Here is a 26,938-nt window from a genome sequence, read left to right on the forward strand (position 1 = left end):
GACATGAGACTGTGAGGCTCGTCATACACTACAAGATGCAGTGAATACACTGAACTTCCAAATCTGGGGTACTGTTCAACGGCTTGTTGCGCAGGGACAGCCATTGTGACTTTGTGATGTGAATTCATAAGCATCTTCATTCTCTATCCGTACTTCTTTAAAGAGGAGGGACCCAGATGGCATGTCAGGTGTACCGTGACTCTGCACGTTACCCAGAGCTGCTTGCACACCGTGTCATTCCTGCTTTGTAGCGCAACTACTGTTTTCGTGGAAAATGGCGCAACAGCCCACGTCGTTCGCCATGTGAAAGTCCTGCTTATTACAATCTTCCAGAGTTTTCCAAATGCACGGACTGCAAATCACCTCATCTGAAACAGAATCGCGTAACATTTGTAATCTGGTCGCGAAGCATTTTACGTAGATGTCCAAAAATTTTTCATTGGGTTTTGCGTGCGGAAGAAATTATTAGCTTTAGACCGTTTCAATACACGCTTGACGTGCATTAATTTTCGTGCTAGGCGCGTCTGCAAATATTAGTTAGGAATCAGCTATAAGGGTGGACACGCGTAGCCGCTCTAAGAGCAGTTCGAGACGCAGCTAAATTTAAGATACCGTGCCCTCAGCAGAAGCTTCACTTCAGTAGTCAGAAAAAGTGTAGATCAATGTAAACAATGTACCTGTCTCACAGAGTGTTAACGACCCAAGCATATGGTTCTGCCGTGCGGTTCTAGGCGCTTCAGTCTGAATCCGCGAGACCGCTACGGTCGCAGGTTCGAATCCTGCCTCGGGTATGGATGCGTGTGATGTCCTTAGGTTAGTTAGGTTTAAGTAGTTCTAAGTTCTAGGGGACTGATGACCTCAGAAGTTGAGTCCCATAGTGCTCAGAGCCATTTGATCCATGTAGTTCTGCGTACTTGATGTCAATGGCGCTGCTGAAATATTACAATCGGAAAGTGCACAACCGCTGTCACCAGTCAGCTCTGAGAAACAATGTGCGACACGGTGTTCCAAAAGTGCAGACAACACACTTGCTGCATCCGCTAACGGCATGGTTCAAATGGCTCTGAGCACTATGGGACTTAACTTCTGAGGTCATCAGTCCCCTAGAACTTAGAACTACTTAAACCTAACTAACCTAAGGACATCACACACATCCATCCCCGAGACAGGATTAGAACCTGCGACCGTAGCAGTCGCGCGGTTCCAGACTGTAGCGCCTAGTACCGCTCGGCCACTCTGGCCGGCCAAATGAAGAAATTTCGGATGATAGTGACACGAAGCAGAGTAATAATAAATTTTCTTGGTAAGGATAATCATACTACATTGATGGAAGACGTTCGTTATCCTCGTGTCAGAACTGGGTACGTAATACTGTATCACACATTCCAGATTTGAGGGGAACTGCGAAGAATGAATAAGACAGAAATAGAAATATGGCATAACTGCATAGTGCACTATCCTCTTTGGGAATATCTGACTGTAGATGAGATGCTCAACCACTTTTAAGGACGATGTAGTTTTCCAATCTACATTCCTTCCAAACCTGGCAAATACTGAACGAAAGTCTTTAATCTAGCTGATGCATGAACATCTTACACCTTAAATTTGGAAGTTTGTTTAGAAGAACAGCCAGAATGACTTTATAAGCTGAGTAACCGCACTGCTAATGTTGCGAAAAGGTTGTGTGAATAGGTCAAAGCCAAATGAGGTTGTGTTGTCTATAAGTACAACATAATTCAATGTCAAGCGTTTTTGTATGCCCAGTCAGTACGAAATAGGAGAGAAAGGCAAACTCGGTCTAATTACACCCATTTCTGCGCTGTTTACGAGACCGTTCGCCGTTTCAGCTGGAAGTTCCCCTGTGATGTGCAAATGTATCTGATCGACCTGCAAGGTGATTCCCGTTATCACGACAACTCCTTTTTCGTTAAAACTGTCCAGGGCGTGTACATTGCTATCCTGAGAGTTTCCACGCCTGCCAGGGCAAGCACAAGAGCCGAAATTTTGGTTCTCCCTGAATTACTAGTTGCCTTCTTTTTTCTGATTCTTCAAGTTTCATTTACTAGTTGCGTTTAATACCTACTGTAGCTGGTACGAGCTGTATTTTGTACGACATATGTGACTTAAAACTGAAGAAACTGCAAAAAGCTGGGAATTTAAGGAGATGGGACCTGGATAAACTGAAAGAACCAGAGGTTGTACAGAGTTTCAGGGAGAGCATAAGGGAACAATTGAAAGGAATGGGGGAAAGAAATACAGTAGAAGAAGAATGGGTAGCTTTGAGGGTGAAAGTAGTGGAGGCAGCAGAGGATCAAGTAGGTAAAAAGACGAGGGCTAGTATAAATCCTTGGGTGACAGAAGAAATACTGAATTTAATTGATGAAATGAGAAAATATAAAAGTGCAGTAAACGAAGCAGGCAAAAAGGAATACAAACGTCTCAAAAATGAGATCGACAGGAAGTGCAAACTGGCTAAGCAGGGTTGGCTAGAGGACAAATGTAAGAATGTAGAGGCTTATCTCACGAGGGGTAAGATAGATACTGCCTACAGGAAAATTAAAGAGACCTTTGGAGAAAAGAGAACCACTTGCATGAATATCAAGAGCTCAGATGGAAACGCAGTTCTAAGCAAAGAAGGGAAAGCAGAAAGGTGGAAGCAGTGTATAGAGGGTTTATACAGGGGCGATGTTCTTGAGGACAATATTATGGAAATGGAAGAGGAGGTAGATGAAGATGAAATGGGAGATATGATACTGCGTGAAGAGTTTGGCAGAGCACTGAATGACCTGAGTCGAAACAAGACCCCGGGAGTAGACAACATTCCATTAGAACTACTGACAGCCTTGGGAGAGCCAGGCCTAACAAGACTTTACCATCTGGTGAGCAAGATGTATGAGACAGGCGAAATTCCCTCAGACTTCAAGAAGAATATAATAATTACAATCCCAAAGAAAGCAGGTGTTGACAGATGTGAAAATTACCGAATTATCAGTTGAATAAGTCATAGCTGCAAAATACTAAAGCGAATTCTTTACAGACGAATGGAAAAACTGGTAGAAGACGACTTCGGGGAAGATCAGTTTGGATTCCGTAGAAATATTGGAACACGTGAGGCAATACTGACCTTATGACTTGTCTTAGAAGAAAGATTAAGAAAAGGCAAACGTACTTTTCTAGCATTTGTAGACTTAGAGAAAGCTTTCGACAATGTTGACTGGAATACTCTCTTTCAAATTCTAAAGGTGGCAGGGGTAAAATACACGGAGCGAAAGGCTATTTACAATTTGTACAGTAACCAGATGGCAGTTATAAGGGTCGAGGGGCATGAAAGGGAAGCAGTGGTTGAGAAGGGAGTGAGACAGGGTTGTAGCCTCTCCCCGATGTTATTCAGTCTGTATATTGAGTAAAGGAAACAAAAGAAAAATTCGGAGTAGGTATTAAAATCCATGGAGAAGAAATAAGGTTCGCAGGAGAGCTTCTGTAAAGTTTGGAAGGTAGGAGAGGAGGTACTGGCAGAAGTAAAGCTGTGAGTACCGGGCGTGAGTCGTGATTCGGTAGCTCAGCTGGTAGAGCACTTGCCCGCGAAAGTCAAAGGTCCCGAGTTCGAGTCTCGGTCGGGCACACAGTTTTAATCTGCCAGGAAGTTTCAAGAAATAAAAACTTTGAGGTTCGTCGATTACATTGTAATTCTGTCAGAGACAGCAAAGGACTTGGAAGAGCAGTTGAACGGAATGGACAGTGTCTTGAAACGAGGATATAAGATGAACATCAACAAAAGCAAAACGAGGATAACGGAATGCAGTCGAGTTAACTCGAGTGATGCTGAGGGAATTAGATTAGGAAATGAGACACTTAAAGTAGTGAAGGAGTTTAGCTATTTGGGGAGCAAAATAACTGATGATGGTCGAAGTAGAGAGGATATAAAATGTAGACTGGCAATGGTATGGAAAGCGTTTCTGACGAAGACAAATTTGCTAACATCGAGAATAGATTTAAGTGCCAGGAAGTCATTTATGAAAGTATTTGTATGGAGTGTAGCCATGTATGGAAGTGAAACATGGATGATAAATAGTTTAGACAAGAAGAGAATAGAAGCTTTCTAAATGTGGTGCTACAGAAGAATTCTGAAGATTAGGTGGGTAGATCACACAACTAATGAGGAGGTATTGAATAGAATTGGGGAGAAGAGGAGTTTGTGGCACAACTTGACAAGAAGAAGGGACCGGTTGGCAGGACATGTTCTGAGGCATCAAGGGATCACAAATTTAGCATTGGAGGGCAGCGTGGAGTGTAAAAATCGTAGAGGGAGACCAAGAGATGAATACACTAAGTATTTTCAGAAGGATGTAGGTGCAGTAAGTACGGGGAGATGAAGCAGCTTGCACAGGACAGAGTAGCATGGAGAGCTGCATCAAACCAGTCTCTGGACTGAAGATCACAACAACAACAACAACAACAACAATGTGACTTGTGGCATTTCTTAAGCGACATCATCTTCACCAAATCTCGTGTAGCTTCAGCAGCGTCCTTTTTATGAGCGCCGCGTGCTGCTGTGAAGAGAACTGCTCGGCTGCAGAGCACGGGCGTGGTACGGAGCGACGCCGGTACCCACCTCATCGTGCATCTGGCGCGACAGGTTCTCCAGCTGCTGGCGGGCGTTCTGCAGGCTCTTCCTCTCCACGTGGTCGTGGGGCGTGTGCGCCAGCAGCTCGTGCAGCGTTATGATGTACCTGGGCACCTGAAAAAGTATTGCTGTTAGACCAAAGTGCTGTGTGTGTGTGTGTGTGTGTGTGTGTGTGTGTGTGTGTGTGTGTGTGTGTAAATTACCGTTACAAACTTCTGGGACTTGTAGATGGGAGCGAATACGTAAAACTTTGAATAGCAAACCAAGTCCGCTAACTTCGCCCAACGACGCTATAGGCCTAGGGCGTTAGAGTTATACGCGCCGTGCAAGGTGTCAGGCAAATCCAACACCTTCCATGAAAACCCTGACATGATAAGCAAATCCAGTAGTATGTCACATAGCTCCGAATAAATCGTGACATTAAATTAACCAAAGTAATACGAGTAACGAGTGAGCAAATGGAATACCACAGACTAACACAAGAATGCCTAAATGCATGTCATACCTTCCCACCGTGAGACAGACGCAGTTCCGAGGGGAGAAACGAGAACAGAAGCCGAGAGCAGAACCGATAAGGGACGGACACCCACGTCGCCAGCTAACCCTTAAGACCACCCCACAGCCCATGTTAAAAGCTAGGGCCCTCCAGAAGAACAGTATAGATGTTACAAGAACACAAAAAAGGGCCACACCACCCGCAAGTTTTAGCGTGAGACTTTTTCGCGTCTCTGTTACGTTAGGACCACCCCCCCAGCCAATGTTAAAAGATAGAGCCCTCCAGAAAAACAGTATAGATCTTACGATAACGCTAAAAGGACCACACCAGCTGCAAGTTTTAGCGTGAGACTTTTTCGGGTCTCTGTTACGTTGCAAACTTTAAAAACATTGCCCCACCACGAAAAGTATAACGTTTCTCATTGGATAGACAGAATTTTTGTAGGCAGAGCTTAAGGTTAACACTGAGACCCTGATTGAAAACACAGCCAGATAGTTTTTTTAAACCAACTTCGGTAAACTGTAGTAAGGAGAAGTTAGCAGAGAGTTGCTTCAGGGTTGCTTCCGAGACGGCAAGGTGAGCGGAGCTGTGCTGCCTGCCGCCCCCTGACGAACACCGACAAGGTAATGAACACACGCGATGCCGCATAACAGCGCATAAAGCTTCACTCAGAACTGCAGAAGTCTCATCTGTTACACCCCCTTTTTGCGTAATACTAGTGTCGATCGTCAATTAAAGCTCATGGTGTTGACATTTGCCACTTGAAGTAAAAATCTGAAACGCGATGATTTTTCTGTCATATAGTTATTGAGAAGCCACATCAGCCACTGTAATTTACGACAAGTTAGATAAGTAATTAAAGATAATTGAGGGTCACTGTAGACCATTTTGATAGTTTTCTCTCTTGTGAAACTTAATTTAAACCTAGATTATAGATGTGATATGGCATAGGTCATTCTTCGATCCATTGTAGAACTTGGAAACCCATTCAGGGAATATTCGTTCACATTTTTGTTGGACGCAGTTGGTTTTTACCATCCTGTATTAAAACATTTCCTTTTATCAATAGTGCAATTTATAAACAATGATTTCTGAGTAGAATAAAATTTACAATGGTAAACTTAACTGCTTTTTCGACGTTATTTTACCAGCTAACTAAAAATAGGAAAGCCTTGAACCCCTTCCACTAAATTTAGTTAGTATTAAGATTCTTTTACAGGGAGTGCAGTGGAGCTGACGCTGAAATCATTAAGTATTTGGTTATATCATCGCTAGTCTCACTGAACTCTTCTGAATTCTACATGTCATGTGTGGTCTGTCGTCTCCTTACCAGCAAAAGGTCCCAGGTTCAAACTAGTCAATTCCCTAAAAAACACGTTCAGAGCGTCGTTGCGCGAAAGTGGTAGGGAGACACGATATAGAACAAACAGACACCACGCAGAATGTTAGAGCCGGCGCCTGTAAAGGCATCTATACAGGGTGAAGCGAAATTCGCTCACTCGGGCTTCGCAGCGCGACTCCTCACCTGCCAGCGATAAAAAAAAAAAAGGTCTGTCACGAAATTTCGTCCGACGAGTACATCCAGCAGAAAAAGGACGTTAAAGAGTGGCAATCTGGCAACACTGTAACCACATGAATCTTCCTGGCAGATTAAAACTGTGTGCCAGACCAAGTCTTGAACTCGGGACCTTTGCCTTTCACGGTCAAGTGCTCTACCAACTGAGCAACCCGAAGCACGACTCACGCCCCCTCCCCACAGCTTTACTTCTGCCAGCACCTCGCCTCCTACCTTCCAAACTTTACAGAAGCTCTCCTGCGAACTTTGCAAGGGGCGTGAGTCGTGCTTGGGTAGCTCAGCACTTGCCTGGGAAAGGCAAAGGTCCCGAGTTCGAGTCTCGGTCCGGCACACAGTTTTAATCTGCCAGGAAGTTTCATATCATCGCACATTCCGCTGCAGAGTGAAAATCTCATACTGTAACCACATGTATGGTAACTACCCCTGTCAGCACACCATTCTCGTGCTGGACACTTGTTGCAGTGGATAGAGTTTTGGGTTAGCATGCAATAGGTCGTTGGTTCGTTCGTGGGTTGAGGCCTATGTTTTTTATTTGGTAAATGTAGTGCAGGTGCTATGGTACCTAGCGTCTTAATCGTCAACAGCGATTGTAGCGGGTCTTCTAGAAAACACTTGCACTTACACACTACAGTCATAGAAATAGAAGATAGGTCAGCTTTGAAAGACGCCCTTTTCATGTCATGGAATTTCACAATTACCTCACATCTACTAGATGAGAACCCTGGTTTCTTTGTATTCTCCTCCAATGGTCCCAGAGATTAGAAGCAACAGTGGTGTCACCGCCAGACACCACACTTGCTAGGTGGTAGCCTTTAAATCGGCCGCGGTCGGTTAGTATACGTCGGACCCGCGTGTCGCCACTATCAATGATTACAGACCGAGCGCCGCCACACGGCAGGTCTAGTCTAGAAGAGACTCCCTAGCACTCGCCCCAGTTGTACAGCCGACTTTGCTAGCGATGGTTCAATGCCTACATACGCTCTCATCTGCCGAAACGACAGTTTAGCATAGCCTTCAGCTACGTCATTTGCTACGACCTAGCAAGGCGCAATATTCAGTTACTATATGTCTTCTGAACAGATAATATTGTGAATCATGTACCGTCAAGAGCGACGTTCATCATTAATGGATTAATGGTAAGTATCAAACTAATTACGTCCGCTTTCTGAATTCTAATTCCTTGAGAAAAGGCGTTGGTCCGATGACTGCCGCGGCTCTGGATAAAATGATTCGGAAATTCGAGAAGACGGGTTCTTTTGATGTGCAGCCTGGTAGAGGGAGGAAACGAGTCGACGTCAGTGAAGCAGTGGCCACAGAATGTTGGAGGAGACGAGTGATGGTGTGCAAACGTGTAGTGCACGGAGAATTGCCCGATCATTGGCCGTACCCGTGAGTATGGTGCGTAAAATCCTACGAAACGCCCTTCTTTGCTATCCATTCAAAATTACCCGTGTGCACGAGTTGCGTCCTGTTGACCTGCCAGCAAGACAGACTTTGTTTCAGAATTTCTTGCTGGCATGGAATTGGACGATGATTGGCTGTAGAAGATTTTGTGGACAGTTTCTGACAGGATATATCAACAAACAGAATTGTCGAGTATGGGCAACGGAAAATCTGCATCCAAATCAAGCAGTACCACTTCATCCTGAAAAGGTCGCTGAGTTGTGCGGTTTTGCGCCATATTTTTTTCGAAGAGACAGGTGCTTCCGGTCTTGTTACCTATACCGTCGCAGGTAAATGCTATGAGTGTGTTTTGCGCAACTACGTCATTCTAGCTCTCCAACAGCGTGGATGTGTGAATGGGGTCATTTTTATGCAAGCTCGCGCATGTACGCACATTGCAAATCCAATTATGCAGCTGCTGATGCCATTTCAGAAATGCTAGAATTATCAGCCACCATTTCCCTACAGCCTGGCCATCCTGATTATCTTATCTTAATCCGTGTGACTTCTAGCTGTGGATCTATCTGAAACATATTGTGTTCGGTGTTCTGATTGTAAACTTAGCTGCACTGAAGGCACTCATTGTGCAACACATTCTGAATGTGACCCAAGAATCACTTCGATCACTTGTGGAACATGCTGTTTCTCGATTTCAACCTGTTGCATAAAACGGTGGACAGCATAGTGAACATGAACATGTTTTGCGCCAGTCACACAGAAATTAATCTTCCGATTTGATTTTGATTGATGCTTTCTATGCGGTTTTTTGGCCTCAGGACAATTAAAAACCGATGTCATTGATGCTTTTTATGCGGTTTTTGGCCTCAGGACAATTTAAAACCGATTTTTCCCATCCGATGTAATATGACCTTGCTCTGGAGGATGGGCTTACGTAACAGTCTGAAACCTGTACACCCATGCATACTGAGTAGCAGAGTTTGTTTAACGTCAACCGTACACCTTAGGCATTGTTGTATGATTCATGCGTCATTTGTAGTCGACCACTATTAAATTATGATGCTTACAGCGCCATTTATTGCTACATTTTGTAACTATTTATTTTTCTTCTGCCGTACGTTTTCCTTCTCCGATAATATTCCGTAGCAATTTGACGTTATTCTGACCAGTGGTGTTATTTCTACAGCGGTTTGAAAGTATAACTTTAATTATAATCATCCTACACTGTTCAATTTTGGTCGATTTAGACATTTACTGCTTTAAAAATTCACAAAAAATTAAGAACAGAACAAAACTTTAGTCAAAATAAACCAGTTTAATTACACAAATTACATAAAAGGCAATATTCTCTCCATAAAAAGTTGTTGGCCTACCACTCAATTTTCAACATATTAAAAACATTTGAAGAAAAAATTAAAATCATAATAAATGCTGAAAAAAGTTTAGTGAGATACTTGGTTTTGCGTATTATTGACAAGTTTATTGTAATCTGGTGAACAATTTGTCAGAGCCAACCTTACGCACCCTGAAAGATGAGTATTAGTTTATTTCTATATTTCTACACTCAGGTTTATTATGTTTAACACTGAAAATGCTGCTGATGCATAAGTTTTTTTAAAAAAAAAGAATCCGTCACAGACACTACCACTTTTACAATGTTAGGATAGGTTTTTACACTCATTAATTTCCAAACGTTTCTTCCTTCATTGTACTAGAAAATTTCTTACTCTTCAAATCACTAACAACATCTGCTTCTAATTCTTCATGAACTGTTCTAAAATGGTGTCCAATATTTCTTTTTTTAGGCATGGCACCATTGCATATCAAACATAAAAACCTATCCTATGCATTACAACAAAAAATCAGTTCCTTCCTACTCACGAAGAAGTGGTATGTTTTCCTTTGTTTAGATGGACTCATTTTTCACAAACATACTACTAAGCCAGAACCATCGCACTATGGTGAGACATAGCAGAGGTTATGTAGATAACTTTGTGCTTGGACTCCCTAGTTCTGATCGGTAGTACTCGGCAGTAGTCAGGAGATTTTGCAGCGTAGTGGTTTGGATATGTTTGTTGCCATCTGCACAGCATAACATTCGCCAATGTAGTATGCATTGTAGCCGAACTGTGTTGTCAGGGTGGTGTGTGGTCTTGCGCTATTTTGATCACGATTGTTTCAAAAATGAGTGAGACAGTTTTTGGCATGTCAGTACAAACAACAATATCAGTTTCGATGACAGAGTATTGAAATGATCGTTATCTCCATCGTGCACATTGTTGTTTCTTGAACCTACTGGAGGCGCAGCTTATTTTCCTCCCCCCACCCCCACATGCCTCCGCACCTCATCCTGCATCAAACGCTGAGCATTCTCCCTGCTTGCCGCAACCACCGTGCAGAACGCGCGAAATTACACCCAGTTCCCAGCAGGGGTGTCGAGTGGCAAAACGCAGCGGCAGAGTCGTGGTTGCCATGAAAACGCCCTGAGCAGCCCGTCATAGCCGACTCTGCATCGCGGTGTGCCCATGTCGAACTGCAACCTCTGCCACATGGTGCGCTGCAGGTCCATGGCACTAATCACAGATCGCGGTGAGCGTCACGTCAGGTACAGGATCCTCAGGCGTACGAACTTGGGACGAAACGCTGGTGTGGCAGCTACGAAATATACTTATCATCCGATTTGGTGAAAAAGTTTGATTCTTTCGTATTTTACACACTGTTATCTTCACTCAATAAAGGACTGCATTTCTTTTCGTTATTCGTCGTGGTTACTTGTTGTATCGCTTAAGTACTACACGAAATTTTTTTGGATGTGCAAAGGTAAAATCGCATTGCGTAACTTCGTGTATAGTTCGTTCTGGGTAATAGATTACTGCTCATGGTATTTAGCCAACATACCGAAATTGTTTTTAAGGTTGAGAGCAGAACTACAGCTATCACCGTTCTCGAGATATTGAATGACTGGCTGTATTGTGGCCGAGTGCAGGTCACGCTGGTGCGACACGTACTCCACCCTGATCGTCATAAACTAAGTGGTCATGTCAGCCACAAATTTCGTAGACGATTCAAGAAATCTAAATGTGGTTTTTTGCAAATGACACCTCGTAAAGAGTCCCAAATTTTTTCCATAACAAATACTCTTAAACCTTCTTATCTGTCGAAATATGGAAGCAACTACTTTTTTTACAATAGATCGATGCACGTTTTTACAAGGCGTCTAACAGCGTGTGAAATGAGATGTACAGTGACATGGAACACATTAGCGTTTACAATACATTACACAGACCTACAGAGCTTATACCGAAACTAATTTGCTTGTATGTCATAAGATGTAATTACTAATTACAGGGTGACGACTATTGAACTATATGAAATGTGCAAAATACGGACACGCATTCTTTACAGACGAATGGAAAAACTGGTAGAAACCGAAATTGGGGAAGATCAGTTCGGATTCTGTAGAAATGGAAAACATGAGGCAACACCGACCCTACGTCTTATCTTAGAAGATAGGTTAAGGAAAGGCAAACCTACGTTTCTAGCATATGTAGACTTAAGAGGAAGTTTTTCGCAATGTTGACTGGAATACTCTCTCTCAAATTCTGAAGGTGGCAGGGGTCAAATACAGGGAGTGAAACGCTATCTACAATTTCTACAGAAACCAAATGGAAGTTATAATAGTCGAGGGGCATGAAAGGGAAGCAGTGGTTGGGAAGGGAGTGAGACAGGGTTGTAGCCCATCCCCGATGTTATTCAATCTGTACATTGAGCAAGCAGTAAAGGAAACAAAAGGAAAATTTGGAGCAGCAATTAAAATCTATGGAGAAGAAATAAAAACTTTGAGGTTTTGTGGTGACACTAATTCTGTCACACAGCAAAGGACCTGGAAGAGCTGAATGGACAGTGTCTTGAAAGGGGGATATAAGATGAACATCAACAAAAGCAAAATGTGCTGAGGGTATTAGATTAGGAAATGACATACTTAAAGTAGATGACTTTTGCTATGTGGGGAGAAAAATTACTGATGATGGTCGAAGTATAGAGGATATAAGATGTAGACCGGCAATGGCAAGAAAAGCATTTCTGAAGAAGAGAAATTTTTTTAACATCGATTATAGATTAAAGTGTCAGGAAGTCTTTTTTTAAAGTATTTGTATGGAGTGTAGCCACATATAGATGTGAAACATGGATGGTAAGTAATTTAGACAAGAAGAGAATAGAAGCTTTCGAAATGTGGTGCTACAGAAGAATGCTGAAGATTAGATGGGTAGATCTGGGTAGATCATGTAACTAATGAGGTGGTACTGAATAGAATTTGGGACAACAGGAATCTGTGGCACAACTTGACTAGAAGAAGGGATCGGTTGGTAGGACATGTTCTGAGGCATCAAGGGATCACCAATATAGTACTGGAGGACAGCATGTAGGGTGAAAGTCGTAGAAGAAGACCAAGAGATGAATACACTAAGCAGATTCAGAAGGATGTAGGGTGCAGTAGTTACTTGGAGATGCAGCAGATTGCATAAGATAGAACAGCATGGAGAGCTGCATCAAACCAGTCTCTGGACTGAAGACAGCAACAATATGAAATAAAATCGTCGTAACTTCTGAAAGTCCTTGAAATCTTAAAACCGCAGTTTAGTTCCTGTACAAATTGTACATAACCATGTGTCACCCTGTTCCATCACTAATACCTCCCTGTATTTCAGCTAAGACTGTCAAAAGCTTTCTCTAAAGCTACAAATGCTGTGAGGACAGGTTTGCCTTTCTACAGTCTGGCTACTACGCTAAGTGCCAGGATCAGTGCTGCAACAAGTGTTCAGTCATTTCACAGGAACCTAACATTATGCTCATGTTAGTTTCTGTAGCCTCTGCTTCACCCGTCCCCTCTACATATGCCTTCCACCTTCCAGCCTTCTCTTCTTTGCTTAGTACTGGTTTGCCATTTGAGCCCTTAATATTCGTACAGTTGGCTCTATATGCCCCAATTTTATTTTATTTTATTTTTTGTCATTTACCTTTTCCCAGGTACTCTTGATTAGCGATCTAAGATTCCTGTCAATGCAAATTTTCAGACGTCTGTGTTCGCTATGATCTATTTAATTTGCTGCATTTATATATTTTCCCCTATTGTCCATTGAATTCAGCATATCACGTGTTATCCAAGGATTTGTACAGTACCTTTTTCGCATTAACATTCTCTGATGCCTTCACTACTTCTTCTCTCAATTGTACCTTATCCTCAGTTTCAGTCAGTCGTTGTGTAATGATCCATTTACCATTATTGACAAACTCTGGATCTTAACTTATTCAGGTGGTATTTTCTTAATTTGCCACCTTTGCTATCTCTTTAGATGTAAAGCACAGTTCATAGCCAACAAATAATCGTCAGTCTACATCTGCACCTGGAAATTTGTTACAGTTTAAAATCTGAAGACTGTTCTACATATATCTTCTCCTTTTAGAAGTCTTAAGCGAAGTGTTGGCGATTATTAATTATGTGCTGTGTTATATTCCACCAGGTGGCTTTTCCCCTTCATTCCTTCCCTTGAGCCCACGTTCTCCATTTTCTCCTGATATCCCTGCTATCGAATTCCAGTCATCATATTTTGTCTCTCTTAACTGTATGAATATTTTATCTTATTATACGTTCTTTCAATCTGTTCATTGTCGGTATTGTTAGGGATATTAACTTGTACCCCTATGCTAGGTGGCCGTTGGATTTGTGTGTGTCGTGGCTATGATAGCGGCAGTTTAGAGATGAAGTTGAGTATTGTGGTACTACTACTTTGATTGTTTCAGTACCTAACAGTCACCATGTTGTGAAACACAAGATCTTAATATAGCAAAAAACGCCTGCCGCATGGAAGGTAACGAATTTTCATTACAGGAAACTGCCTTTAGGTACCGTAAATTGCACTGCTAAATGCTTTCATGAGAGTCACTGCAAGTTTTTGATTTGGAGCGATGTTGTTGTGGACTATATAATGAGTAATAGAAGACTTATGAGCAGTAATTCATCGAATCTGAAATAAGAAAACATGTATAACGAAATATGTGAAAGAATATATCGTGAAGTAAATAAAAATTTGGTATGGCTTCACCCAACTTCGTCTTTGCTTCACGCAGGTTCACCGTACGGTCAATCGAATGCACCGCGCTTTTCAGTGGGTTCTCCCCCCCCATTGGCTGTCCGTCAGTGGCTGCCGCTAGCTTCCGCTGCTTCCAGTTCCCCGAGCCGCCGCTGCGGCGCTGCTGCGCCGTAGTTGAACTCGGGTCTTATACACATCACGCGTGGTTTCCTCACTATAGTGCGTTTAAAGTTAAGTTGCGACTTTTGACAGTTCAGTACGGTGCGAGTGGAGGGACGAATAGTGGCTAGCGTGTGCTTGCGCAACACCTGGCAGGCTCGCTTGACTGCGTGAAAAGCAAGCCGACCGATCTCCGATCTTTCTCAAACGATTTTAAAGAAACTATTCGGTAATAAACTCTCATTCTCGCACGTCTTATAGTCTAATTCTCCAGCTTCATGATAAACCACCTTCCATTTCGTTACTGGTCATATTTGTGATATTTCGATAGCATATAAACTACTGCAAGAAATGTGTCGCTATGTATTTGTGTTTGATGAGTATTAGGTTACATGTTGCTGCGTATTAAATGTAGATAATATATTAAATTATTCTTCAAACTTTGAAAGATAGCACTGTCTGTTTCCAGTGTCGAGAAAATGGAATGCATGTAAAGTGCTCTGTGAAGAAATCGTGCGTCAGTGAAAAGAAAATTACGATGAAATACTCAAATTAATCTTATCTCACATATGGTCTGAGGTATCGAAACAAGACTCTGACAAATGAATGCGCGCAAAGACGAGAGTGTTTCGCCATGTGATTAACATAGGAAACTTCCATATCTACCGCGACATTCAGGCAACTACAGATGTTTTCAACGAAATAAAGTAACTATTGAGGGTCATCGATAGCTAGTGAAACGAGAACTGCTGTGGGTTTTCTAACAATTAGTAAATAAGTTACACGTTTATTTTCATACTGACAGTGGATCACTTCATAAACTATTTGCTGACTTGCCCTCATTTGTTAGTTTAATAGTACACTATTTCAGGACTCTATCGCAATTTCAACTGCATTAGAATTTTACTGGCGTGAATATTTCTAAACATTGCTATGTTTTGGCAAAAGAAGCAGATTTCAACGTGGCACCAATATAAATTACGTATTCCTCAAAACTCGTCACATTCCTTCATCAGGCAATGTCTCCTCAATTATCTTCTTGGATTGGCTGACAATTCAAGAGCAGTTCTGCAGTCAGCATTTCAACCTCAGTGAACGTAAACTACTTGTTGTTTTTTGTCACATTACTTTTCACCTAGGCCCGTATGCTTTCAATCGGATTTAAATAAGCATGATACGGTCGAATCCCGATTAAACTATGCCCTCTACTCTTAGCCAATTCGTCGCCATGGTAGCGTGAATTTCTCTCGTAACAGTTGTATGATAGTTGCGTTCATAGTCTTGACTAGAGCATACGACAACGTGGGCTTGTCAGTGTTATGCAAAGAACTGGAGAAACTTCAGATTCCTAAACCACTCGTGCGAAACATTGTAAGCTTCCTGAGCAAATAAGAAAACAAATTTGGTAAACATTTTTGGAATACAGTGATCAATAGATTATTATATTTTGACTAAAGTTCAGTCTTGATCACATCATTTATGTTTCAATGATATAGGTAACCGGTTTCGGTTATTTTTACATAACCATCATCAGACCTGTGGATTAATTTTAGGAAAGACTAGAAACCAATCTTAAAATGAAAGTGTCTAATGACGTCAAAATTTAACAAGATAAAATAAAATTAATTATACCCATGGCTCCCTTAGGATGGTAGGCAGAGCTCTCCTCAGCTGCTACGAAGTTAACTGATGGTTATGAGTGCTGAGCACAAGCTTAAATATGCAGAGGCTCCACCTACTTCCTGTCACACTACTTCACAACTGCCAATCAGCGTTCATAATATGACGCCATCGTCAAAGTATAAAAGTAGGAAATACACTAATAACATAAAATTGATTCATTTAAAATGTCTGATTAACAGATAGTTAGTATGTGTACAGCTTATTTATATTTTACATAAAGACAGTAAACTACGATGTGTATTAGTTGTGCCCTCTATGGGCAACCTTAATACTATTACAGTGTCAGTTACATCAAAGATGTGAAAGTCCTTGGAGTTGTGGTATATATCGATTATACCTAGTCGCCTACATCACAATTGCATCTTTGTTGGATGCTGTAGAATCGTCTTACTTTAACTGTAGTTTTCATAGCAATATTCTTTATAGCAGTAGGGTAGCAGCCAAGAGTACATTCCGCATTATGTATGTCTGAATAACTGATGAGACTGCTGATTAAATTTTTAGAACTCATCGATCTAATAGTTTTTATAATAATCAATGTCAATTTAATAAAATTTTTATATGTTGTACAGCATATTTTACATGCATAGCTTTTGCCATGGGTATAACTAGTCTTATATTTTAAAACAAAAGAGTAGGTGCTTTTATTATAAAATTTCATCAAAAAGTTCATAAAAATATTTTTCGCGAAAATCTAATTGTTCATTGAGCAGCATTGATGATTTGGTTTTCAAATGAGCATGTATCTCGATTTCTTCTAAGATATTCATAAGTAAGCCTTTATTTGCATAATGAAGAACTTGTAAATTCTGCTCTATTGTCCCTCAGCATGATTATTGAATGCTATATGATGGCCGAATACACACTTTGTTCGTGAGGTACCCGACGTATGTTCTTTGTACCTTACTGCAAAATTTCGACCTGTTTGGCCGATGTATATTTTCTCACAGTCTCTACATTGGATCTTGTACACTCCTGATCTGGTAAATTTTCCATTATCTTTACTTACGGTATGTCTTAATTTTTGTTGTAAAGTATTGTCAGTTGTAAATGCTATTGTTATTCCAGAATTTTTGAATAAATTAGCAATTCTATCTGATATGTTTCCCATATATGTCATCTTCATATATTTTGGATTACCTATTAGTGGAGAACTTTGTGATTGTTGCACTTTATTAAAAATGATATCTACCTGTCGTGTGTCGTAAGAGTTGGTTTTTGCAATTTGTTTTAAGATGGTCATTTGCTTTTTGATCTCATTAGCTTCTAGCGGTAATTTTAGTAATCGGTGTATCATAGACTTAATAAATGCTTTTTTATACTTGTCAGGATGACATGATGTGGTTGTACGTTTCCTGTATATGGTGAAGAAATGTTTCCCATTGTTATTAGTTATAGTGAGATCTAGGTAGTTAATAGATTTTCGATTTTCATGCTCAACCGTAAATTGTAACTTTGGATGCATACAGTTTAATTTTATAGCAAGCTTCTCAATTTCGTCTTTTGAACCATTATAAAGCAATAATGTATCATCTACATATCGCTTGTAATATATGATTTTATTTGTGATATCAAGGTTATTTTTCAGGAATTGCGTCTCAATGTGGTTCACGAAAATGTCTGCAACTGTCCCAGCCAAAGAATTGCCCATTGCTAAGCCATCTTTCTGACAATAGATTTTAGTATTAAAAGAGAAATAATTGTAATCTAAAGTGCATTCAAGCAGTTCTATAAATTCGGTTATTTCGTCTTGAGTCATATTTTTGTATTGTACTAAGTTATCCATAATTATATAAATCATCTCATTAATGGGTATATTTGAATACAAATTTTTAATATCTAATGAGACGAAACTTGCGCTAGTTGGAATGTCTATATTGTGGATTTGTTGTGCTATTGCTGGTGCTATTAAATACAGAGTGTTTCAAAAAGGACTTTACAGTTTTAAAAAATTCATATAAATTTATTGAAAGGAGATGTATAGCTGGGTTTAGTGTTATTTTGTAGGGAAACGCATCAAGTTTTTTTACCTTAAACTAAAGATGTTGTATGCAGCTTCCGTTGGTTATCCTGCACACATCTCATCTGATGTCAATTTCATCCCAAACTCGCTGTATCATTGCAGGTTTAATTTGCTCAGTGTCAGAGTAAATTCTTGCTCTAAGTTCAGTTAGAGAAGGTGGCACAGGAAGTACAAACACCATATCCTTGATGAATCCTCATAAAAAGAAAAACAATCGAGTGGTGTCAGGTCTGTGAAACGTGGGGGCCATGCAATTGGCGCATCACGACCAGTCCATTGACTTGGAAAGCGGTCACTGGGAAAATCCCGGACTTCAGCCAGGTATTGGGATGGTGCATCATCTTGCATGAAGAAAAAATTGCGTTCTTGGTCATCCTCATCGACCTGTGGTATCAAAAACTGTTGTAATATATCCAGGTACACTATACCATTGATGGTTCTCTCACGGAAAAAATGGGGGTGTACACTTTATTCTTGCTCATTGCACAAAATATCGTTCAGTTTAGAGCTATCACGAACATGTTGCATGTTTGATGTGAAATTTCACTGCCCCAAATCCTACCGTTGTGTGTGTTAACCTTCCCACTTAAGTGAAAAGTCGATTCGTCAGAAAAGATGATTTCGTCCAAGAAATGTTCATCCTCATGTAATCGATTTAACATTTCCACACAGAAGTTCTTGCGAGCAATTTTTATCTTTATCTTTTATTGCTTGTACGATCGTCTATCTGTACAGTTTCAAATGCAAACGGTTTCCCAACATACGTCAAACAGTCGTATGTGGGAGTTGGAGTTCGCGAGATGCACGCCAGGTCGATTTCGTAGGAGTGTTGACGAAACGTTGTCTCACTCGCTCAACGACGTCGTCAGATGTGCTTGGACGACCTGATGATTTCCCATGTGTTACCGAGCACTCTGTTTCTATAAAACATTTATGCCACTCATAAATCGTAGGCCTACTAGGGGGATCTTTAGCGTACTTGGTACGGACATTACGCTGAACTGTTACAGCCGACTTCGATTCTTCAAACCAAACACACAGCTAGGACGCTCGGGTCCACTGAAGACAGCCATCTTTAACGCAACTGACGCTAGCGGTCCTTACGGTGCGATTCGGGACTAGCGAACTACGCGAGACAAAACTTTATGTATTTCCCTACAAATTGACACCACAGTCACCCATGTAGGTTGTACGAATTAATTTATATGTAGTTTTAAAACTGTACAGTACTTCTTGGAACAATTTGTAGGATAAAAACCCTCTCATCGATATGATACCCACGATCAGAAAACCGTTGTCATCGGGCTGGCATGAACAATGGTCGAGGATATTTAAAATAAAATTAAAAAAAAAATGTTTCGATTCCAAGAGTACCGTGGCATAATAAGAAACAAACGTCGAGGAGTTTCGAGAGAGTTATAGCGTGGTGGAAATTTCATCATTGGAAGTTCAGCAAACTCCTCTATCTGCTCAACCCAAGCGCCACCCCTTTCTGTGTTGGCGGAGATGAAGAAAATCCAAATCACCTAATCCTGCGATGTTCTAGGAACACTTATCACATAAACATACTTGCAAGTAATCTTCAGGCCATCAATTCCCCGACAGCCTCCAAATCTTGTCATCCAGCGATTTAGCATCATATAAAATCCTGTACGAATTCGTCAGTAGTGCCAAGATTCTGATACAGCTCCCTGCACTGCCAATCTCACGCTCATGGTAATTTGAATGCCAGGGGCAGACCAAAGCACAATTAACTGATTGTATTCCCACGTGCTACTCAGCAGGATGTGGAGCACTCAGCCTGATTGAACCTGGACTGTCCCAAAAGTGTGCCAACGGCGATTTAGCATTTCTTATTGTGTTACCAGTAGGACTTACGACATAGTACCTCTGTGTATTGTGTTTCAGTATACGGCGGACATAAAATCCATTTAACGTCGAAATAAAGATAGAAAATAATTGCAGGAAATATTTATTCATATTCTCATAACGTTAGACTGGGACTGAACATTAGAAATATGAACTAGAAAAACAAAGCAGAATGATTGAGAAAATGCAGTTGTAGGTCAGCAAAAATAACCAACTAAAGGTAGAGAAAGACTTATCCAGCTTTAATGCCAACTTCAACATATTTACACGACTGGCTCGAAATCTGAACAGACGTCAAATTTCAGATGTAGAAACACGCCAACCAACTTTCGTTAATATTGTACAACTCCTCCTTGGTGTTGCGATTTTGTCCGTCAGTGTATGAATGATGCATAGTCAAAATTATTTATGTTTGCTGGAAAAATATTACCGCCTTACAAAGGTAAAGACTATGTAACCACAGATGCTCTGTCGAGGCTTCCACAAAGATTATCTGAGCATTGAGATCTGATTGAACAAATGTCCGATTTTAAAATACTGTTAATGAAAGTATTGCCTGGAGATGTACCGGGATATGAGAACTGATCCTTGTTGGAGCAAAGTTAAACAGTAAATAACATAAAAGCCACGACACAAAGTCGGCCAGTATTGCGAGATACGTTACAATGTTAAATTTCATAGACAAAAAAAAAAAAAAAAAAGATTCAATCGTCTCGTGTCTACGCATTCCTTATGTGTACTGCCATTATCTTATATGGTGTACCTACCTGGCATGGTAGCATTTCGGAGTAGAATAATGTAAGAAGAAGATCGCACTGCATTGTTACGTTCCTTATCTACATAGTCGCGTTCACCAGAACTGCATCCTGTGGCTGTAAACGACAGGCAGCGCCCTCCGACAACGCCGAGAATGTCGCATTGTTCAAGAGCAACAGGTTAGGCAGATTCTGATTTCGAAATTTTACCCCAAATCCAACGAATTTTAGGGCCTTCGACCGACTCATTAGGACGTACATTCTCCGCCAACAGAGCAGATTGGTCGAGTTCGTTGCCCTCTTTAAACAAATAGTGAATAATTTGCCTCATGCATCCACACACGACTCCAGCTGAGGTCAAGTTAGATATATCAGGGTGTGAAATGTGAAGAGAGGAAAACGTAAGCCATGCCCTCATTTCCTTAACAGCCGCTGCACGTCTTAGGGTCCTCACTTCTGCAAAAGGAAAACAAGAAATGACAGTTGCTATACACTGGTCTTTATAAGATTATCAGAATGTCAAATGAAGGATTCTGTCTCACAGCCTATCCGGATTCCAGTAAGATTGAAAGGTTATATCACCAGACAAATTAAAAATATATGTGCAACAGAGTTTTGTACATAGTTTCTTAATTGTAAATAATTTTTCTTCTGTTTATTTATTGTATTTATGTCATACAATTTATATGTATTTAGTACCATAAGACATGTTCACTGTTTGAATGTAATAAATATGGGTCACAGCAAATGTGTAAACACTAAATGTTGACGATTTTCCTATCTATTGCATTTAGTAGTAAGTTTTACAAAGAGGTCGAGACGCAACTAATCAGAATGTAAATAGTTTTCGACTGACAAACTAAAACCCTAACTGGTCTTGTACCTGTGAAGTTATAGGCATTTGCCTAAAGCACAGACAGTGTATTCTGCAAGAAGAGATTATTTGTAAATAGTTGCATAAATTCTAAATGACGAGACATGTGTTTCCAAGCTCCTGTAGAAAACAGTTCTGCGAAAGTGATATTAATGAAAATGGAAACGCCTATTTGGCATCCTGCACTGACGTGCTCAGTAATGATTACGTTAAACGTAAAGACACTGCCTTAGTGGAACCCCATGATGTGGTATATACGTATACAGGGTGTATCATAATTAATGGCATAAACGCATACAGTTTAAAGTACACGATACTAGAAGCAAAAAAGTCTCACTGAACATAGGGTCGAAAATGAATACCTTAAGAGCTAAGAGCAATTTTTCCATCTTCGATACTGTGAAGCAAACCTCTTCTACTGAAAACGCTTTGCTTTCCACATTTTGGGAAGTAGTAAAATGAACCAAAACAAGAAAAAACGTCCAGTAAACATTTCCTCTAACATGCATACCTTAAAAGTTATGAGCAATTATTCATTAGAAGAGTTGTGTTTCCAAGTAGCGAAGTTGAGCACGTGCACATAGTTCTTAAGGTACGCATTTTACAGCACATGTTTACTGGACATTTTTTCTTGTTTTGGCCCATACTATTACTTCCCAAAATGTGGAAAGCAAAGCGTTTTCAGTAGAAGAGATTTGCTTCACAGTATCGAAGATGGAAAAATTGCTCGTAGCTCTTAAGGTATGCATTTTAGACCCCATGTTTACTGAGGATATTTTGCTTCTAGTATCGTGTACTTTCAACTGTATGCGTTTACGCCGTTGTACTACATGTGATATAGTAGAAATGAGAAGCCAGTCACACTAGTATTAAGCTAAGCTACTGTTTGCAATAAATATTTTAAGAGATTATTAAGAAAGCATCATGCCATATAATCTTTTGCTTACAGAATAACAGAAGCAAATTATTTTTTTTGGCCGTTGTACAGGCAAGTTTTCCATTTCATAATATGCAGGTAGCAAAATGTCTTATTATACGATGTAATGCGAGTTATGAATTGTTCATAGAGTGTTTCACTCGAATGCCGAGCCCTTCATCCCTTTCGCGATCGCGGATTTTTTTCTTTGTTACGGTTTCCTTGTTACATAAGATACGTGATCGAGTAAATGATCATTTATCGCGTATGCGCATAAAACAATGGCATCCCAAATACTGGAATTTAAATGCCTGTTATTCCATGTATAAAACAAAAGGAAAAAACCTAAAATTATTTGGAAATATCTGGCCATCTACTTTCATACGAGAATTACGAGCGTAAATGATTAAACAAAAAACAATGGTTTTGTAAATGAACATAATGACACACTGTATTCCATGTAATACAAAAAATCTTTTGTAAAAGTACTGCTGAGAAAGTTTTACAATCTGTTAAGCTACTGAAGCAAGGATCTCCAAACTTTTTAGTCCGCGGGCCACATTGACTCCTCCACGAAGTCATAAGGGCCAAGATCTACCTGGTGGGATTAAAGCACCCTAGCACTCCATGATCACCGTAAAGTAAGGCTAAAGGAAAGATGAAATCGCAAAAATCTAAGGTTGTGGGAATAAATAGCACTGAAACGAACTACGATTTTTATTTAATTACATACACTCCTGGAAATTGAAATAAGAACACCGTGAATTCATTGTCCCAGGAAGGGGAAACTTTATTGACACATTCCTGGGGTCAGATACATCACATGATCACACTGACAGAACCACAGGCACATAGACACAGGCAACAGAGCATGCACAATGTCGGCACTAGTACAGTGTATATCCACCTTTCGCAGCAATGCAGGCTGCTATTCTCCCATGAAGACGATCGTAGAGATGCTGGATGTAGTCCTGTGGAACGGCTTGCCATGCCATTTCCACCTGGCGCCTCAGTTGGACCAGCGTTCGTGCTGGACGTGCAGACCGCGTGAGACGACGCTTCATCCAGTCCCAAACATGCTCAATGGGGGACAGATCCGGAGATCTTGCTGGCCAGGGTAGTTGACGTACACCTTCTAGAGCACGTTGGGTGGCACGGGATACATGCGGACGTGCATTGTCCTGTTGGAACAGCAAGTTCCCTTGCCGGTCTAGGAATGGTAGAACGATGGGTTAGATGACGGTTTGGATGTACCGTGCACTATTCAGTGTCCCCTCGACGATCACCAGTGGTGTACGGCCAGTGTAGGAGATCGCTCCCCACACCATGATGCCGGGTGTTGGCCCTGTGTGCCTCGGTCGTATGCAGTCCTGATTGTGGCGCTCACCTGCACGGCGCCAAACACGCATACGACCATCATTGGCACCAAGGCGGAAGCGACTCTCATCGCTGAAGACGACACGTCTCCATTCGTCCCTCCATTCACGCCTGTCGCGACACCACTGGAGGCGGGCTGCACGATGTTGGGGCGTGAGCGGAAGACGGCCTAATGGTGTGCGGGACTGTAGCCCAGCTTCATGGAGACGGTTGCGAATGGTCCTCGCCGATACCCCAGGAGCAACAGTGTCCCTAATTTGCTGGGAAGTGGCGGTGCGGTCCCCTACGGCACTGCGTAGGATCCTACGGTCTTGGCGTGCATCCGTGCGTCGCTGCGGTCCGGTCCCAGGTCGACGGGCACGTGCACCTTCCGCCGACCACTGGCGACAACATCGATGTACTGTGGAGACCTCACGCCCCACGTGTTGAGCAATTCGGCGGTACGCCCACCCGGCCTCCCGCATGCCCACTATACGCCCTCGCTCAAAGTCCGTCAACTGCACATACGGCTCACGTCCACGCTGTCGCGGCATGCTACCAGTGTTAAAGACTGCGATGGAGCTCCGTATGCGACGGCAAACTGGCTGACACTGACGGCGGCGGTGCACAAATGCTGCGCAGCTAGCGCCATTCGACGGCCAACACCGCGGTTCCTGGTGTGTCCGCTGTGCCGTGCGTGTGATCATTGCTTGTACAGCCCTCTCGCAGTGTCCGGAGCAAGTATGGTGGGTCTGACACACCGGTGTCAATGTGTTCTTTTTTCCATTTCCAGGAGTGTAATTTTGATTGGTGGACGTACCTGACCGAAATTCTGGCGTATTTTATTCTGGCAAATTTCACCGACAAAAAAGTATGTCACTGCATATTCTTCACGAAAGCGTCCTGCAAAGTTAACGAAATCTCTAAATCATTGTTTGCAACACTATTACTGCAAGACGTAACAGAGGTAGAGTATGTCAACGCATTGTTATTTCAAGTGGCGCAACAATAAGTTTAGTTATAGCGAGTAGCAGAGCCAGAGCATATATTTGATAGTTCTGTTGCGTGATTGTGTCTATGTTGCGAGTGTCTCACGAGTTTTTTAGTGTTTTATGCGCTGTACTAGTAGGTGAGACGACGAAGTGTGGACAATTCAAAGTTTGAATTCGAATAGACAAGGAAAATCTGAAAATCGAAATACGTATAGCACGACTTGAGTGGTTTTTAGCCGTATTTTTTAGTGGAACTACAGTGTAATTGTGAGTATTTAATTTAGTAATTAAAGTTCCTTAAAAATAAATACATTGCATTTTGTTTAGGCAGACTGCTCCCTAGTTTTATTAGTACTAAATAGCACAATTTATTTTCAGGCTATAATCTTTTGTGAAGTTCTGTACAAATATGGAAAAGAAACGAAAGGTTGACAGTGAATGTAGAATTTTTAAAGAGCAGTGGGGATGTGAATATTTCGTGGTGGAGTCAAGCAACACACCAATGTGTATTATTTGCAATGAAGCAATATCGGTCTTCAATATAAAACGTCGTTATGAGACTAAGCACTCTCAGAACTACTCCAAGTTTACAGGATGCGAACGATTAGAAATGTATGAGTCTCTGAAACGCCAGCTAAAAACCCAGCAGTCGCTGTTTAAGAAAGTAAATGCTGAACAACATGCAGCAACTCGTGCTAGTTTTCGTGTGGCTCATTTAGCAGCGAAACAGTGTAAGCCATTTACCGACGGTGAATTAATTAAGAACTGCATTATTGGAACAACAGAAGAAATGTCTCCAGAAAAAGTTAATTTATTTAAAAACATAAGTTTGCCGGCAAACACTGTGGCTCGAAGAGTAGATGACATTGCACAAAATATATCAGCACAACTGCGTGACAAAAATCAAGGCTTAGACTGGTTCTCTTTGGCCGTGGATGAGTCAACAGATGTATCAGATACTGGTCAACCCCCCAGGGGATCCACAACTCTTTTGTGGATACGTGCGTAGCGAGCACGGGGCCCCGAGCTAATGTGGCCTTCCTTCCTTTCCGGGCTGCATACTTTCCCTTTCCGCATCCTTCCCCATCCCCTGTCTTCACCCCCCCCCCCCCTCACCTCTGGCTCTTTCCTTCACTTTCTCCCCCTCTGGGAGTATGGTTTGCGCCTACGTCCGGAGACGGACGCTTGTAAATGTACCGCATTCTTCTTCTTCCTTGCTTGTCTGTCTTCTTCCTTCCTTTGTCCTTCTCCTTTCCTTATCTCTTCTCTTTACCCTTTTCTCCGCTGCGGCGTTTGAGACCCCCTCTTCTTTCCTTTCCCTTTCTCTTTCTTCCTCCCTGTGCGTGTCTGAAGGCCGACCCACGCACTTCCATGCGTAGCCGGTGACGGGGTAACGCGTAATTCCCCGCCCCGGGTAGACAGGTAGGACACGTACGTACCCCCTGGTAAAGGCCAGGCCCAGGGAGGGGTGATTACCCGAGCTGATACCTTCCGAAAGTGCCGATTGGTCCCTCCGTCCGTTTGTCGGGAGGTGTGACCTGAGGTGTGACCAATCACCTAAGGCGGGTGTGCCCTCGGTGAGGGCCCCCACAAGGGAGGAGCGCGCCATCGGAGACGCCGGTAATCATGGGGGATTCTTCCGCAATGGTTTCCTCACCTTCCACTATGTCTGCTCACAAACGTAAGTTCACTGAGTCTCAGCCACAGACGGTTCTTCCATCGTTGCCACAGTTCCTTGTTGTTTCTCGGTCTGACGAAGGTCGCGACTTTTCCACGGTCAACCCTTTCATTATTCAGAAAGGTGTCGACGCAATTGCGGGTCCTGTAAAGTCTTGTTCCAGATTACGGAATGGTACCCTGTTGTTAGAAACACACAGTGCCCTCCAGGCTCAAAAATTGCTGCGTACTTCTCTGCTCCACACCTTCCCTGTCCGGGTGGAACCGCACCGTACCTTAAATTCCTCGCGTGGAGTCGTTTATACACGCTCCCTCGATGGATTGTCTGACGAAGAAATTCAGCACTACCTGTCTGACCAGGGCGTCACCGCTGTTCGTCGGGTTATGAAAAGGGTTGACTCGAACATCATTCCAACCCGCACTGTCTTCTTGACATTTGACAAAG

At 41.9% G+C, this 26,938-nt stretch overlaps 1 protein-coding gene across 1 annotated transcript in view; it reads right to left on the reverse strand.

Moving 5' to 3' along the window:
* LOC124805408 (ras-specific guanine nucleotide-releasing factor 1-like) overlaps positions 1 to 26,938 on the reverse strand; it is an 871,442-nt gene that overhangs the window by 719,227 nt on the left and 125,277 nt on the right. The window contains 1 exon segment of the mRNA XM_047265969.1: positions 4,613 to 4,738. Coding sequence (XP_047121925.1) covers positions 4,613 to 4,738 — 126 coding nt within the window.

The sequence above is a fragment of the Schistocerca piceifrons genome, chromosome 7 (assembly GCF_021461385.2).
Source record: "Schistocerca piceifrons isolate TAMUIC-IGC-003096 chromosome 7, iqSchPice1.1, whole genome shotgun sequence".
Lineage (NCBI taxonomy): Eukaryota > Metazoa > Arthropoda > Insecta > Orthoptera > Acrididae > Schistocerca > Schistocerca piceifrons.